We start from the raw sequence: 14,886 nt of genomic DNA, 5'->3' as shown, positions 1-14,886 counted from the left end.
CCTGGTAAGACTTCGTAAATATCTTCTTCTTCTTTCTCCTCTGAGGGCTGTTTTAGTCCTAGACTCCCAGGCAAGATAATGGGTCTGCGCTGGGAACCAGAATTTTGGGAGTCAAGGCCATCAATATCATCATACATCTCATCCTCTTCCTCCTCCTCTTCCTCCTCTTCACATGGAATGGTTAAGGAACTCAGATCTGCCAAAGTGGAGATGAGAATGAATCAAGATAGGGAGAAAAAGAAAAGAATAAGGCAGGGGAGGAAAGAGGGAGAAGGAGGAGGAGGATTGAGAATAAAACATGTCAAAAGAAAATGAAACGCTAGGTTAAGTGCTATTATTTCTTATGTGGGCCTTGGTGGCAGGAAATCTACAGAAAAGGCCAGACTAGCACTGCATCAGGTTTAAACCATCAACATAAATCCTTCCTTGCAATAAAACTTGATCAGGATGAAGCAGCCCTGGAAAGTATGGGTCGTGCGAATGAGCGCACGAGGTAAAGGGAAGAAAAGAGGCCAGAAGAGGAAATGCCAGCATGGCACGCACTGCTCGCCAAGTAGAAAACTGGAAGGGTGAGTGATGGCCTGTGGGTCTCCAGGGTGCACAGAGCTGTGGGAACGATGGTGGCGTCCGTAGAGTATCTGAGCTGTCAGGAGCTCATCTCCCCCATGATCTCACTGCAGAATTTCAGACAAGTGTGTTAATAGAGAAAGGCAAAAGTGGAAGAGGAAGGGACAGCGGGATACGGAAAAAATATAACAGCAATACAAGACCAAATGGAATGGCTTAGTGAGTGGTTACCATGTCCGTTTGCAGCAGTACAGTCTGGCTGACCTTAAAGTGGGTCACTGCATAGAAGATGTGGAGCCATTACAGCACTGGGGAGCCCAGGGCAGGGGAGGGAGATTGGTTTTTTATTTTAATAGGGAACTGGGAAGGTTCATTCTCTGATGTGCAGTACAGAGTGCTCTATGAAACCCTGCTGAGGGACCACTGCAGGATGGGCGAGTGCAGTCGGGGTACTCTAGGGAAGGGAAGGATGGAGAGACATCCGATGTTCATTTCAAAACACAATAAAACTGTTTGGCTTGATTAGGCTTTTAATAAAGATTTTGAAACAATTTCCATCTGAATTCTGGTGCCACCTCATAGGAGGAAGGGATCAAAGACACATTTGTGGCTTAAACCATATGTTATTATTTTGTTTGTTTTAAAATAAAATGGAATGAATAATTTCTTCAATGTGGAATTCTGAAAGTACCACAGGGTACAGCTCAATAAAGCTGCTTTGAGTTTTATTGAGGTTTACACACTTAGGGGTATATTACATGCATAAATCTAAGGCACCTAGATGAGAGTGTACCCTGTAGTCTCGCCATCAATGTTCATGTTTGCCTAGTTCCAGTCTATTATACGTGATGCTCTTGGTAGAGGCAATAGTTTGTTTTTGTGATAGAAAAGGCATAAACTGAGTAAAATAGGCAATTCTTGTAATTAAAGCTCTGGTGCTTCCTTCTTTTTATCAACAATAAAATCTTATAGCAGATTAAAAAAAAACAGAGATGAAAGGCTTGATGCTTTTAGGTTGACGTACTTCTCCCTAGGTTGTGGGCCACATACAAAGTTGATGTTCCTGTCTTTCTGTGGAGTCAGGGTCCTGCCACGATGTACACCATTATGAGGGTCATCTGAAGGTTGGCTACTTCTACCTGCCAGGCCACGCCCAGACAAGGCTTCCTGGGCCACAGTCATTGCTGTGCCTGCAGGCTGACCAGCAGAGGGTACTCTAAGAGCAGTCATTTAACATCTTCAGGCAGGACTCTTCCAATCATAAAGCGAGGAGCATTTCATTGTGGGTTGGGAGTAACAATTTGTTTTTAATGTCCAATGTTGTTGAAGGCCACCTAGTTGAGTTTAGGTTTTTACTTCCTACTAAGACCAAAACAAGAAGATTTTGGATCGAAATTGCATCTAGATGACTTAAGTTTGATATCATGAAACATGAAATTGAGCTGAGCTGGTTATCAAAATCTCCTTTTCTAGTGATTATGAATATTACAGAGAATTGTCTATAGGAAGGTGGATGAGCTAGAAAGATATCAGCGGTCATCTCCAGGTTTCTTTATCTTCTAATTTATATAGGGCTCAATTTGTTGTTCTAATATAAAGGATGTGGTAGGGAGGGTAAAAGTGAGAACAGGTAGAAACACATATGGAAGCCTGTGGATTGTATTTATGCCATAGAACTTCAACTGCAAAACCCACTCAAGTATTGTTTCTATAATAATGATACTTACCCTTTAACAAGAAACTTATTTGATCCACCCAGTCTCTGGCTTCAGCAGGATTAGTAGCTGTAAACTAGAGAAAAATTAGTGAGTTAGTTTATCACCTTCACTAAAATTTCCATGAATCTTATTGGGAGGTTCATGGGGTGGGGAGGAGCGGGGGAACTTGTGAGTCACATTTCAGAATCATGTTGAAAGCTTAGGATTTTCTGCCTGCTTAATATTTTGAAAAAAGACCAAAATACTCAAAGTGATTTTTTTCCCTTTAGCAATTTTGTATATCCAATGTTGACAGCTATTTGAGTCCAGAATTCATGTTCATGTGCATTCATTTGATTACCTATTCATTCATCAGACATTTATTTGATAAAAGTTTACAGGAAAAAAAGCAACCCAAAATTCCTGACTTCCAGAATAATGCATCAGTTATGGAGACAACATACACCCTTGAAATGGAAACATTATGAAATAGGAGCATTTGATAACAGCTGGATGTTGAGAGAAGCCAGGGTAAGCAGAGAAGCTTGTTGAAATAATACTGTTCTGTTTGGATTTTAAAAGGAGTCGTTGAAAACTGGTGGGAGGAGTTGGACAGTTTAGGAAGGGAAAAACCACGTGCAAAAGATTAGGAATGAGACCATCGTGTATGGGGAAGGTAGGCAGATAAACTTGACTAGAGAACAATCACCGATGAAAGCTAAAGGGTTGAGGGTCAGAGAAGAGTTGATGAAACTAGGAATGCAGACTTACACTGTAGGCAATAGGAAGCCACTCTAAATTCTAGCAAAAAAAAAATGGGAGATTCACTAGTTGTGTATAGAAGGGGTTGAAATAGGGAGAAACTGGAGATGGAAGACCAACTAGAAGGCTATTTAACTAATCCTCTGGGTGAAGTGATAAGGACTTAACTATTGTGATGGCTGTGGGAATAAATAAGAAGGGAAAGATCCAAAGGGTATTGTAGAAGAAGAATCCACAGACCATGATAATGACTTGGATTCAATGGGCCAAAGAAAAGAAGAAGTAAACCAGCTCTGCATTCTGATTCACAAAACAGGCCAGTCAGGCATCAACCCTTAGTAATTTTTTATTTTAAATGAATCAACCTAAAATGAATGTTCCTGAAAACATTTTTATTATCTGGCCATTAGGGGAAGACAAAGATATGTGCTGTATACGAAACCTACATTTCTGCTTAATACTTATTAATAGACATTGTCATTCTTGGTTTCTTAAAAACACATTTGTATAAAAAATGTCCAGGGAAATGGATTTAGATTTGTCATATAAATTTTTATCTGGATAAGGCACCATCAGAGCTGAATAACAAAAATAACTTAGAAACATCCCCAGTGCATACATCTATGTTATATATATCTACAAATGATTCTATAGAAAAGTTTAAATTAAAAATATTTGAAATCATATAATGAAGACCTAAGTCATTTAACAAAATAAGGGTTAAGATACTGTAGATAAAAGGATGAATGTTGACAAAAACTTGGAGTCAAAGGGTTACATAAGTGGTTAATATTAACCTTAGCTTGGTTTTTCTCTTTCTCACAAGTTAGCTAAAGGTTTTCTAAATTGTTGTCATAAAATTGTGGTAAGATAAAAATGACCAATAAGCAGGAAACAATATGTATATACATACGCACAAATATATTTTTGTTGAAGATCACTATATTCTCATAGTCAGACATTTTTTATTGCTTTAAAAATTTTGTAGTAGGTTATAAATGCATTACATATTATATTATATATTATATCAAAATATATTAAAAATGAATACTGTGAAGAATAAATCTTTCTTACCCCCACCGAGGTCTACCCCCTCAGTTACCACTATTACTATTCAGTAATCACTGTCACCAATATCTTAGGAATCATCCAAAGATATGCAGTGCTTCTTCACACAGGAAGATTATTTTGGATAGCAAGATGAATATGGGAAAATAAAGTAGTTTTCACCCGACAGTCAGATGTTTCTTTTTCTGGATTTCATGGAAAAAAGTGAAGATAATCAGTTGAAAAACAGAATGGGAATTAAAGCCATGAAATTAGAGGCTCTGAATGAGGAATTAGATTGTGTGCTGCAACAGATGACAAGACTCTCACCTATGGAGTAAGACCAAGAAGAGGAGGGATGAAGAGATAGAAGCCAGGCAGAGGCCAGTATCTAGGATGAGAGTGGCAGCCGACAGGAGAAGGGAGGGCATAACCATAGCAAAGATGTGGACCTGTCAAGAAAGAAGGTCTTAGTAGAAAATGAGCAGGTAACAGAGAAAGGAGGAAGCCCAGCAGAGCAATCACGGCTCACATGCAACATGGAAGGAAACTGCAACCCTAAGGAGGAGCACCATCTCCTTGGTCCATCCTACCTCATAGCTGCGCCTATCCGGGGAGGTCAGCTCAAAGCAGGATTCTTTCTTGGAGTCTTTCCGCAGGTAGGGGGCCATCCGTACGCTGTAGCCCTCAATGAGAAAGGTCCCTTTGGGCTGCTTGCCTGCAAGACAGGAAAGCTCCTTGTACCTCGAGAGAGACGCAACTGCCAAGGGAAGGCATCTTCTCGGGTACGTAAAATAAAAGCCCAGAAACAGCTGTTACATCCCTGAGGAACCACAAGAGTCAAGGGAAGGTTTTTGGGGACGCTTAAGAAGAGGCTGCTGAGACAGCAAGGCAGACATCGCTGCCAAGCGAGGGAGATGCTACAGGAAAGGTTATTTTTCCAAAGGAGTGCAACGGAGACGGAGAATTTATTAGAATGTTAAGAGATCTATAATAACAGAAAGAAGGAATTATTACAGCAGGGAGAGCGTGGCTGTAAACGTGAGGCTCTTGAAGGCTGTTATAGAAATGAAACATTATCATCAGGTCCAACAGAGCTCACATTTGAGGGGAGGGGTAGCCGCGCAGGGGGCATTGTAAGTTCCCAGGGTCTCCTCCTATGCCCTATGCAGCCTGTGGGCTAAACTGTTCTCCCCCCTCCTACTGGGCGGATGGGGATTTATGCTAGACTCTAAGTAATTAAAACTCAGTATTTTATCCTCCTTCCAAGAGGTCAAATTGGGAAGGAGCAGAGTAATGTTGAGTATCATCAGATGTTGAGGAAGGAGATAAAAGGCAAAGGGCCCTACGTGAAAGAAAGGGAGACAGTACCCTGCCTGTCACTCCCTTAAAAAAAAAAAAAAAATTAGATGCAGGAAAGGAAGAAGTGGTTCCCAAGAATTCTGTGTCCTCGGGGTGCGTTCGGGCAGAACGCATAGAGGACAGGCACTTCGGTATCTGGGTGATGCTTTGTGTTCTGTATCATGTGGAATGAATTGCCTAATAAGGGCCTTTGGATGATGATGATGAGGAGGATGGCAGTGGACTGACAATAATGAAAAGAAAAAGATTCTGTCCTTCCCTGGTTGAGCTAAAAAAACCCAAAAAAAACCCGCAAACACTCTGTATTTACCAAGAAAATGTCTTGGGCACAATAAGAAGTAACTGGCGAGGAGGGAGCCATGCAACAGTGCTTTTTGACACCAGAATCTTTTTTGTTAAAGTATCTCTCCTTGTTCTAACTGGCCACTGAAATGTTTTGTTGTTTCTTCGGTCACCAGATTTTATTTCACCCTGACAGCAAAATGGTCAATAAAAGTCTCCTAGTCTCTCGCTCTTGTTCTCCCTCTCACCTTGAGTGTAAAGGATTCTGAATAAATGAACACGATACTTGGTTTTCTATTCAGATGCGCCAACTGCTTACTTAAATGCAAGGGAAACGATGAACATTTTTACAAAGACCCAAATGTTGTATTAGTGTGAAGGTTTACAATAAGAAAAACACACCTGGCTGGCTTGTAAGCCAAGAATTCAGGGGAGAAATTGTGGTCGCTGGGTTTGAGAGTGGGCTGGAGTTTGGGTAGGGGACCTGTTCCTCAGTTTTTGAGGTATGCTGCTATCATTTCTAAGTGGGGCTTCACTCTTTACCCCTAGGTGGAAAGGCTCTGAAAAATCCGAGATGGCGAACCCAAGATGAAGGTCAGTGACATTTGTCGTAGTGGCAGAGAGGCGGGGTGAGACGATTGCCTCAAAGCCCAAGGGCAAATCTTAAGGATGCCAAGTCATTTAGCTGCAGTCCTTTCTGCTACCTCAGTGCCAAAGGTGCAGGAAGTTCAAAGGCAATGGGGTAAAATCTGAATATTTCTTAGACTGGATATCCAGGCATTGGGAGAGGAATAAGCCTGGGAAAGGAGGAGGAGTGGAGAAACAGAAAATGATCGGAAGGAGAAGAAAGAATTTACTCTGGATCATTGGCCTCTGTACCAAGGCAACAGAGCAGGAGGAAATCCGCCTCCTCCTCCCAAAAGAATGGATGTTTTGCTTTCCTTAATCTCCCTCTCGCTTTGCAGAAGTCCTCCTGGGATAGCCTGTAGGAGGACAGCCTATTTGAAAGTTTGCATTCACCTACAATGGTAATTTTTTAGCTCTTGTAGATTTGTAGCTGCCTCCAATTTGTGCTTATAGTTTCTATTCCTTCTCATGAATTAAGCAACTGTGTTAAGCATGGATGGGAGTTCTAGGGATAGCTTCTGAGTGTTGTGCCGGATTGAGTCAGTGGTGGTTGATTAAGAAGCTGCTCTGGTCTGAGTCAACACTTTGCTGTGGCTGCCATCTGCTTGAAGGGTGTCTCTTGGGCACAGCGACCATTTGGGTCTCAACACTCCATGGCTCCAGGGGTGTCCACTGGATTACTTCCCAGGAGTCAGTAGAATAAAGCTTGAAACATGTTCTTAGAGAGTTTGGACTTGAAGGTTCTATTTCTGGGCCATTGGCCAGCTGTTTAAATCTTTCTCAGGGTGTATTTATTTTCAAAATTTAATTACATTATTAAGAGTTTGAGGTTCTTTTTTTTTTTTTTTTAAATGCCAAAGTGTTCTACCTTGATAATGTTATTAGTCATAATGAAAGATAAGCCTTCGACATGCTGACCACAATATCCTAGTGTTTATGGGGACATAAATTCTAAATTGGCATCTGAGTGTTTGGTGATAGGCAAGGTGTTATTTACTCAAGCCTGTTTCTTTCCCAAGCAGGTCCCTTTATGGGTGTTAGTTAAGGATTGCTGCCTTGAGATCCAAGTGCTTGAGAATTTACGGAGTGTTTGCATCCAGGAGTGAGATGCTGCTGTGCAAATGAAGAACACTTACTTTTCTCATTAGCATAGTAGCAGAAGAGGCCTCTGCTGACAACACACCATCTCTTCTGCCACTCTGATCCGAAGAAACTAGGATCTAAATGGAACAGCAGTGAGGGACATAAATTCAGGTAACTACAGTCACCGAAGAGTCCGTAACATCTAACCACACACAGCCCAGTGTATTATTGTTGTATTTCCCAGGTTAATGGACTGTAAAACCCTCCCTTTCACTCCCACAGGTTATCCCATATTGACTCAGGGTCCAGAGGACTTGCTCAGTCAGAGGTCCAAGTTCTAAACAGGGTTTGCCTGCTCTGACCCCTTCCAGCTGCCTGTCTTCCTTTATTTCAGCTTCAAATCTTATCCTGTGCTTCTCAAATTCTCCAGGATATCTTTGTGTGTTGCTTTCTTTGTCCGAGGCCAATTGAAACCTGGGACTCTGGCCCTAGTAGCACCCACTCTAATCCAACACGTGAGAGGTTGAGAGTTGGGCCCCTCTGACACTTAAAAGTGGCTGCTTCACATATGATATAAAAATTATACTCTAGCCCAGCTGGCTTGGCTCAGTGGTTGAGCACTGACCTATGAACCAGGAAGTCATGGTTTGATTCCCTGTCAGGGCACATGTCCGTGTTTCGGGCTCCATCCCCAATGTGTGGTGTGTAGGAGGCAGCCCATTAATGATTCTCTCTCATCATGGATGTTTCTATCTCCCTCTCCCTCTCCTTTCCTCTCTGAAATCAATAAAAATATATATTAAAAAATAATAGGGGGTAGGGGAGGCTGGGGGAAGGTCAATGGGGAAAAAAAAGGAGATATATGTACTACTATATGTAATATCTTAAACAATAAAAAAATTATACTCTAGGCAACATAGTTTCATTCTTCATGGGAGTACATGGAGAGATGAGAACAAGACTAGCATTCATTTGTTCATTCACAAGTATTTATTAAGCATCTATTGTATACCAGGTGAGCAAGGTAGATCCAGTCCCTATCCTGATGAAGCTCACAACCTGCTGAGGATTTGGGGCCATCTCTGTTTAGCCTGCCTACACACCAGACTTCTTTTCTTCCCTTCCTTTTGCCTTCCACCTACTTGACACAGTCTTGGGCCTAGAGAAGACACCTGCTGTGTTAGCCCTCTTTTTCCTCAGTTCCCTTCCCTCCCTGGAATGTTCTGAGATCTGAGGGTCTGATCATTACCTTTACTTTTCTTCTCCAAGTAGCCTTGCTTGATGATGCTATCAAGCTCTTGAGCTCCTCTTGGGAAGTCTTCCATTCCTAAAAGGAACAACAGCAAAATGCTTTATTGAAACCTGACAGAATTTTCAGTTATTTAGGCTACTTTCCATAGTCTCCATTAATGAAGGGGTACAGAAGAACAACTGCTTAAACACAGCACAAAATAAAACAACTTCTAGATGACTGGGGAAAAAAGTAAATTTTCTTTCTTCCTAAGTATATCTAAGGCTAAAATCACTTAAAATGACCTAAACATATATTAGTTTGTGCAAGGGGAGGTAGCCTAAATATGTATTGATTGGCCAGAAAAGGACTCCAGAGAATGGAGAATGTGCTGTGGATATAAGCTCCACATTGGGTAATCCACATCGAGATAATCCACAGTCCAATGAATAGCCTCCAGGACAGACAAGCTTTAATGAGTGAGAGTTCACCATGAACACAGTCACCTCAGGAGCAATAAACACACATTCTTCTTCTTCTTCTTCTTTTTTTTTTTAAAGCAAACAGCCACCTTAGTGAACATACATTTTATTAAGTTCACACAAAGAAGGGTTATGCAAGCTGAACTTGGCAATGACTGCCAAATCCTGGTTTTGTCAAAGTATGGGAAGGAGTCTAAGAATGGTGGAAGCTTTTATGAAGAGAAGATCCTGGAACTGACACCAGCCCTTAACTGCATGCAGCTAACATTCTTGGCTTTCAATTAGCCCGGTTAGGTACAAATTTACTGAAAAGTCAAGATCCTAATCCATCTTCCACCATCGGAGTTTATACTTATTTTATAGAAGGGAGGGGCAAAGAACAGAGACGAAGAGGAAGAAATTTACTCCTCAAAAAATAAAATGAGCCCTGGATGGATGGCTCAGTTAGTTGCAGGCACTTACCTAGGTTATCAGTTCGATCCCTGGTTGGGGTGTGTACAAGAGGCAACTGATTGATGTTTCTCTCTTTCTCTCTCTTCCTCTCTCTCTAAAATCAATAAACATATCCTCGGGTGAGGATAAAAAAAAACACACAAAAAACAACAAAACCCCCCAAAATTATGAGAAATAAAGGGAGTGGGTTAGTGTAGTCCTAATATGTATTCTTTTAGTCCCCAAACCCAAATCTCTTTTCGTTTGCCTCAAAATATTTAGAAAGCAAACAAAACACAAACCAAAATAAGGCACAGCCTATGCAATATCTTGAGATTGTTGGGTGGAATACTTTTTTTTTCAATTACACGATTTTTAAAAATATCTCCCACAGTAACTAACTTTTATTCAGTGATGGCTACTTTGCTCGGTGCTTTCCATACTTTTTGTCTAAAAGTAACATTTTACGACAATGTAAAATGTAACTAAAATTACCACTTGCTCCTAAGCTGTTCCCAGCTTAGTTTTAAACACACGAATCAGAAGAGCTTCTCTCCTTTCTTTTTTAGTATGTCTACATGCCTATTTGTCCATATTGTCAAACTTCCTTGCTCATGGACTGTTCGGATTTGTGTGTTTTACCGTTAGCAAACTCTGTGGCTGCTATGAATCCTCCCAGAGGAGTCTCGGGGTGCATACATGAGATAAATAGCAACAAAGGAAAGTTTGTTTGTCTAGGACCCTCTCATTTCTCCCACCTCTCTGAAAATTCTATGATCTCTTTGAAAATGCTTTCCAAGAAAACAGAAACAGGTCCCACTGAGGATGGGGTGAGGAGCAGGACGGCTGAGAAGGCCCTTTCAAGCAGAGCCCACCCTCTCTGCAGTACAGTCAAAAAATTGCTCCTAGAGGCCTAAAAATTAAATGAAAAAACACAGGAGATAAGGAAAACAGGGTCGCCTAAGCTTGAAGTATCCATCTCTTTTTCCCACGGGTTTCCCCCTACCTTTTTTTTTCTTCTCCTAAGGTCTTGTTAAACTTAAGAGACACAGCTACCTGTTAAAGATGCCGAGAGTCTGAATCATAAAAGACATGTTAAACGTCCTATTAGACTCCAAAGCTCCTTTTAAAAATGCAAATCTAAATGCCATTTTATGGAACATCTATAATTATGAAAATGGGAAGACACTGCCTTGTGTGCAGGGAGAGTCTGTGAGTATGAATATTACATTAATGTGCCCACACCAGCTCACTGATCCTGCTGGCAGGAGCATAAAAAATGCTTGAGTGAAACTTTTATTTAGATGTTAAGACTCCAGACCCCAGCGGGGTGACAGCGACAGTCCCTGTGAGTTGCCATCAGAGAGAGAGCTTGAATTGAATTACCCAGGGGGGAAGGAAGTAGTGATGAGCACTGCTTCGCTTATTTAATTTCATTTACTTTCAGTACATTATCAGCATGAGGCTTTTCTCTCCCCACCAACCGAAACCCAAGAATGCCGCCACCAAGAAAACAAAGACCTAATGCAGCAGAGATGCCTGGACTTCAAGTCACCAGTTCTGGGAGACGAGACACAGCACCGTCACCACCTTCTCTCCCCAACGTCACACCTGGCGTTCTAAAACCGGGCACCGAATGAGTTGCTGAATTTCCTTTCTTGGTCATTTACCAACAAGATTCTGAAGAGTAACAGAGCTGGGAATTGCAGTATTTTGTAAGATGTGTTATAACGGCTGCTTTCTTATTAGAGGGAATCTGTACTGATGAACTCTCTTGCCTGGTTTCTCTTGTGGGAAGTGGGAACCACGGGATTTCAGGTGACGTTTGGAATGATTATGGAAAAAAATGAGGAAATCAAATAAGATCAATCTCTATTCTTTTGATCGTTTTCCAGGTGCAGGGCACCGTACAATAACAGAGTTGTTCTCGATGTAAAGTGGACTGTGAGCTCTATTTCATCAGCTCCATGACTTATCAGATAAATCTAGACAACCAAAGTGGGGCACCACTCCGGCAATCAAGCTGTCTCCCCTTTCCGTGTCAGTTCGGGGTCCTACTGATCGAGAACTGATTATCCGGAGGGTGCACACGGTAGCCACAGTCCTGGGGTGATGAGACAGGAGGCGTCTTGTAGGTCTGAATTGACACCTACTGGCAAGTGAACATCTACAGAGTTACTTAATGCAGAATACAAGTACATAAGTGACTTGCAGGAAGATAATAAAAATAGGAAGAAGCCACAAACAATTGCTATTTTAAGGCAGAAACATTTATATTTAAATATGCAATTTTTAAAAAATTGAGGGTTTTTTTTTGTGTCCATTATCTGAAAAAAGATAAGAAATGATTTAGATTTATTGGGAATGAATGGCCCTCTTGGATAAACCTTAGGGTGTATCACATTATATCAGCACAAAACAGAATTACATTAGTGTCATAATCTCTCTCTACCACTACACTTAACTAAAACTGTCAGAATAGCCTATGGAAAGAAAAGATTCACTTAGCTGAATGCTGTGGGGCCATAAAGATAAGATCAACAGAGAAGTGTGTTACCCAGAAGTGATGGCCACCCAACTTTTGTGGCAGATAAAGATAAAAGAAATTCTCAGACATCCTTCTCTCCTCACCCAGATTCCTTTAAACCCTGTATCCCACCCATCCCCAACTCTGCAATAAGAAAACGACAGAGTAGGATTCCGTCTCTCAGTGCTAAACGTGACTCCTCAGTCAGCTACTCACAGCAACAACAATGGGGACCCTTTGGAGTGTGATACATTTCCATAAAACAGTCAATAAAAAAGACACGGGAGCTTATGTGAGTCACGGCCTATTTAACCAGCTGCGTTCTAGCCCACTGAGAAAAGAGAATTGGAGAAATCAGTTGGCAACACCACAGCACAAGGCTAATAGTACAGGAGGCCACACCATTTCCCCTGGGAGAAGGCTGCAGCGCCTGCAGAACAAACCAGGTGCTTGCGTCATTACAGGTAGCTGGTTTGGTCTCTTGCTAACTCAACTGAAATGAAAATCGGTAATTAAAAAAAAAAAAAGAAAAATATTTTATGCAAGTCCCCACCTTAAATGATGGACTTCTCCCATCCTCCCCTTTCCTTTTAATTCAAGTTCTTCTCAATTGTTTGAAAAGGGGACCCAACTAACTCCATCCAGCCTGTAGACTGATAGCTCGCAGGGGGTGAATTTCAGGCAGGGTGAAGTTTAACCAAGGGGCCTTCATTCAGGTGTCCATGATAAAGGACCCGGGGAGCTGGGTGGATGAGGTTGGAGAAAATCTAATATTTGAAGGCTGGGAACGGTCAAGTTCCATTTGCAATTCCACTTCACCTGCAGATCGCTGGCGTGTGTGCACTGCAGACAAGTGACAAACACACACTTCACAGTGTTTCAAAGGCACAAAAAGGGGAACAGGCAGGTGGGGTGCGTGGATAGAATTCTCCTGTTTGTGGACCCTAAATCTGTCCATTAAACCCTCTTCCTTGTGTTTCGTTTCTGTGGCCTTCTTTAATAAGTTCATTACTGTTTTTCCTTAGCTTCTTGCATTTCTGGGTTACTTTTTGCCTTTTTCCTCAATTTTTCAGGAATCAGTCAATAAATGACAGCTTGAGCCCTGACCAGCTTGGCTCAGTGGATAGAGCGACAGCCTGCAGACTGAAGGGTCCCGGGTTCGATTCCAGTCAAGGGCATGTACCTCGATTGTGGGCACATCCCCAGTAGGGGATGCAAGGAGGCAGCTGATCGGTGTTTCTCTCTCATTGATGTTTCTAACTCTCTATGCCTCTCTCTTCCTCTCTGTAAAAAATCAATAAAATTAAAAAAATAAATAAATGGCAGCTTGAGGTGTCTGTTAAGCAGTGTTCATCTGAGCTTGATGCAAATGGGAAGTTGGTTTCAGGGACTCTTCTGCTATTAGTCCCGTGGGACAGGCTGATAATAGTTCTTTCACATCCGTGGTTCCATTTGATAGCCACCCGAGAGTTTACCCTTCTTACACTTTTCTGTCATTTTGCTTCACTTATTAAGGAATTTAGACGAACACACGTAAGGTGAAAAATTCTAAATCACTAATAATAGACTTAGGATCTAAAAGTTTCGAAGATATAGAAACCACTCAGCTTTAACTTCTTGGAGAAATATATTGAATAGCAGATGAAAGGAAAGGAGCGAACAGAATGTGCTTAATCAAGTTCTTTGACAAGCTGTGACGTAAGAAGCTAGGGAACAAAACAAGCGAAGTTGGAGCTAGACTGACGGACATCTGCGAATGGTAGAAATAACACACTTGTAGGTAGCAAACCAACACAGAAGACAGCATTCAGGAGGTCTGGATGGACTCTTATTCCCCTCCAATTTTTTAAGGTCTTAAAAAAAAATCTGTTATCCAGGTAACAGGCAGTGTAAAAAAAAACCTGTGGGAGAAATCTTGTTATATTGAAGATAAAGAAAATACATGACAGATTCTAGGTCAGTAGTACTAAGAAAACAAAAAGCAGATAATTGAACAAAATGATTATAACTAGCATATCTTAATAACAATGGAAAAAATAAAGAACAAGTTTTTAATCCACATTTTAACATCTCATTTGCGCTCCATGATAACCCTATGAGTACACTATCAGCTCTACGGTATAGACTGGGAAACTGAAGTTTAGTGAAATTAAGGGACTTGCTGAAGGTTGCTTGGCTACAAAAGCCCATGCTCCCTCCACCACCCTGAGCTTCATTTGAGGGGACACACTCAGAAAAGGCTGAGGAAAGATGGGGTCTTCCCACCTCACTCTCCCACAAAAGAGACCCCACTTAAACACGGAAAAAGAAACAGACCGATGTATGGTTATGCTCATACTTGATGTCAAAAATTACTTTAAGATCTTGTATTTCTTACTTACTTTTTAATGTGCTGGCTGATTTATCTGTGGAATTGCTTTCTAGGGCAAGGCTGTGTGAAATGCAAGAGGTCAACAGATGCACAGAGCAAAATAAAAGAATGATAACATAATCAAAGGATACACAGGGCAAAGAAAATACAAGCGGAAGCAACCTGGAGCTCTCTAACAAATGCTGCCTGGTCACCAAAGTCTATAAAACCTCTTCTGACACAAGAGTGAGATCTAGAAAAATGAAGCCCTGTCCCAGCGGAGGGCTCACCCAGGCACCTTGGACCCGGTTTGCTTACTCTTTAAGGAAGATGCGTTGGTTAAAAAAGAAAGAAAAAAGTTAAGCCAAATATCCACACTGGATTCTTTTCATAAAACACTCCATTAGTAATGCCAAGCTGCAAGGCAACATACTGAA

At 41.4% G+C, this 14,886-nt stretch overlaps 1 protein-coding gene across 1 annotated transcript in view; it reads right to left on the bottom strand.

Moving 5' to 3' along the window:
- Window positions 1–14,886, bottom strand: part of SKAP1 (src kinase associated phosphoprotein 1) — a 269,123-nt gene that overhangs the window by 37,688 nt on the left and 216,549 nt on the right. Inside the window, exons 5-9 of the mRNA XM_054709246.1 lie at window positions 8,677–8,754; window positions 7,481–7,564; window positions 4,667–4,791; window positions 2,295–2,358; window positions 2–196 (exon numbers count right to left, since the gene is read on the bottom strand). Of these exons, the coding sequence (XP_054565221.1) occupies window positions 2–196; window positions 2,295–2,358; window positions 4,667–4,791; window positions 7,481–7,564; window positions 8,677–8,754 (546 nt within the window). The remainder of the gene's footprint in view (window position 1; window positions 197–2,294; window positions 2,359–4,666; window positions 4,792–7,480; window positions 7,565–8,676; window positions 8,755–14,886) is intronic.

Source organism: Eptesicus fuscus, chromosome 20 (assembly GCF_027574615.1).
Source record: "Eptesicus fuscus isolate TK198812 chromosome 20, DD_ASM_mEF_20220401, whole genome shotgun sequence".
Lineage (NCBI taxonomy): Eukaryota > Metazoa > Chordata > Mammalia > Chiroptera > Vespertilionidae > Eptesicus > Eptesicus fuscus.
Note: the sequence above shows the minus strand (reverse complement) of the source record. Positions and strands in the feature narration are given on the sequence as shown.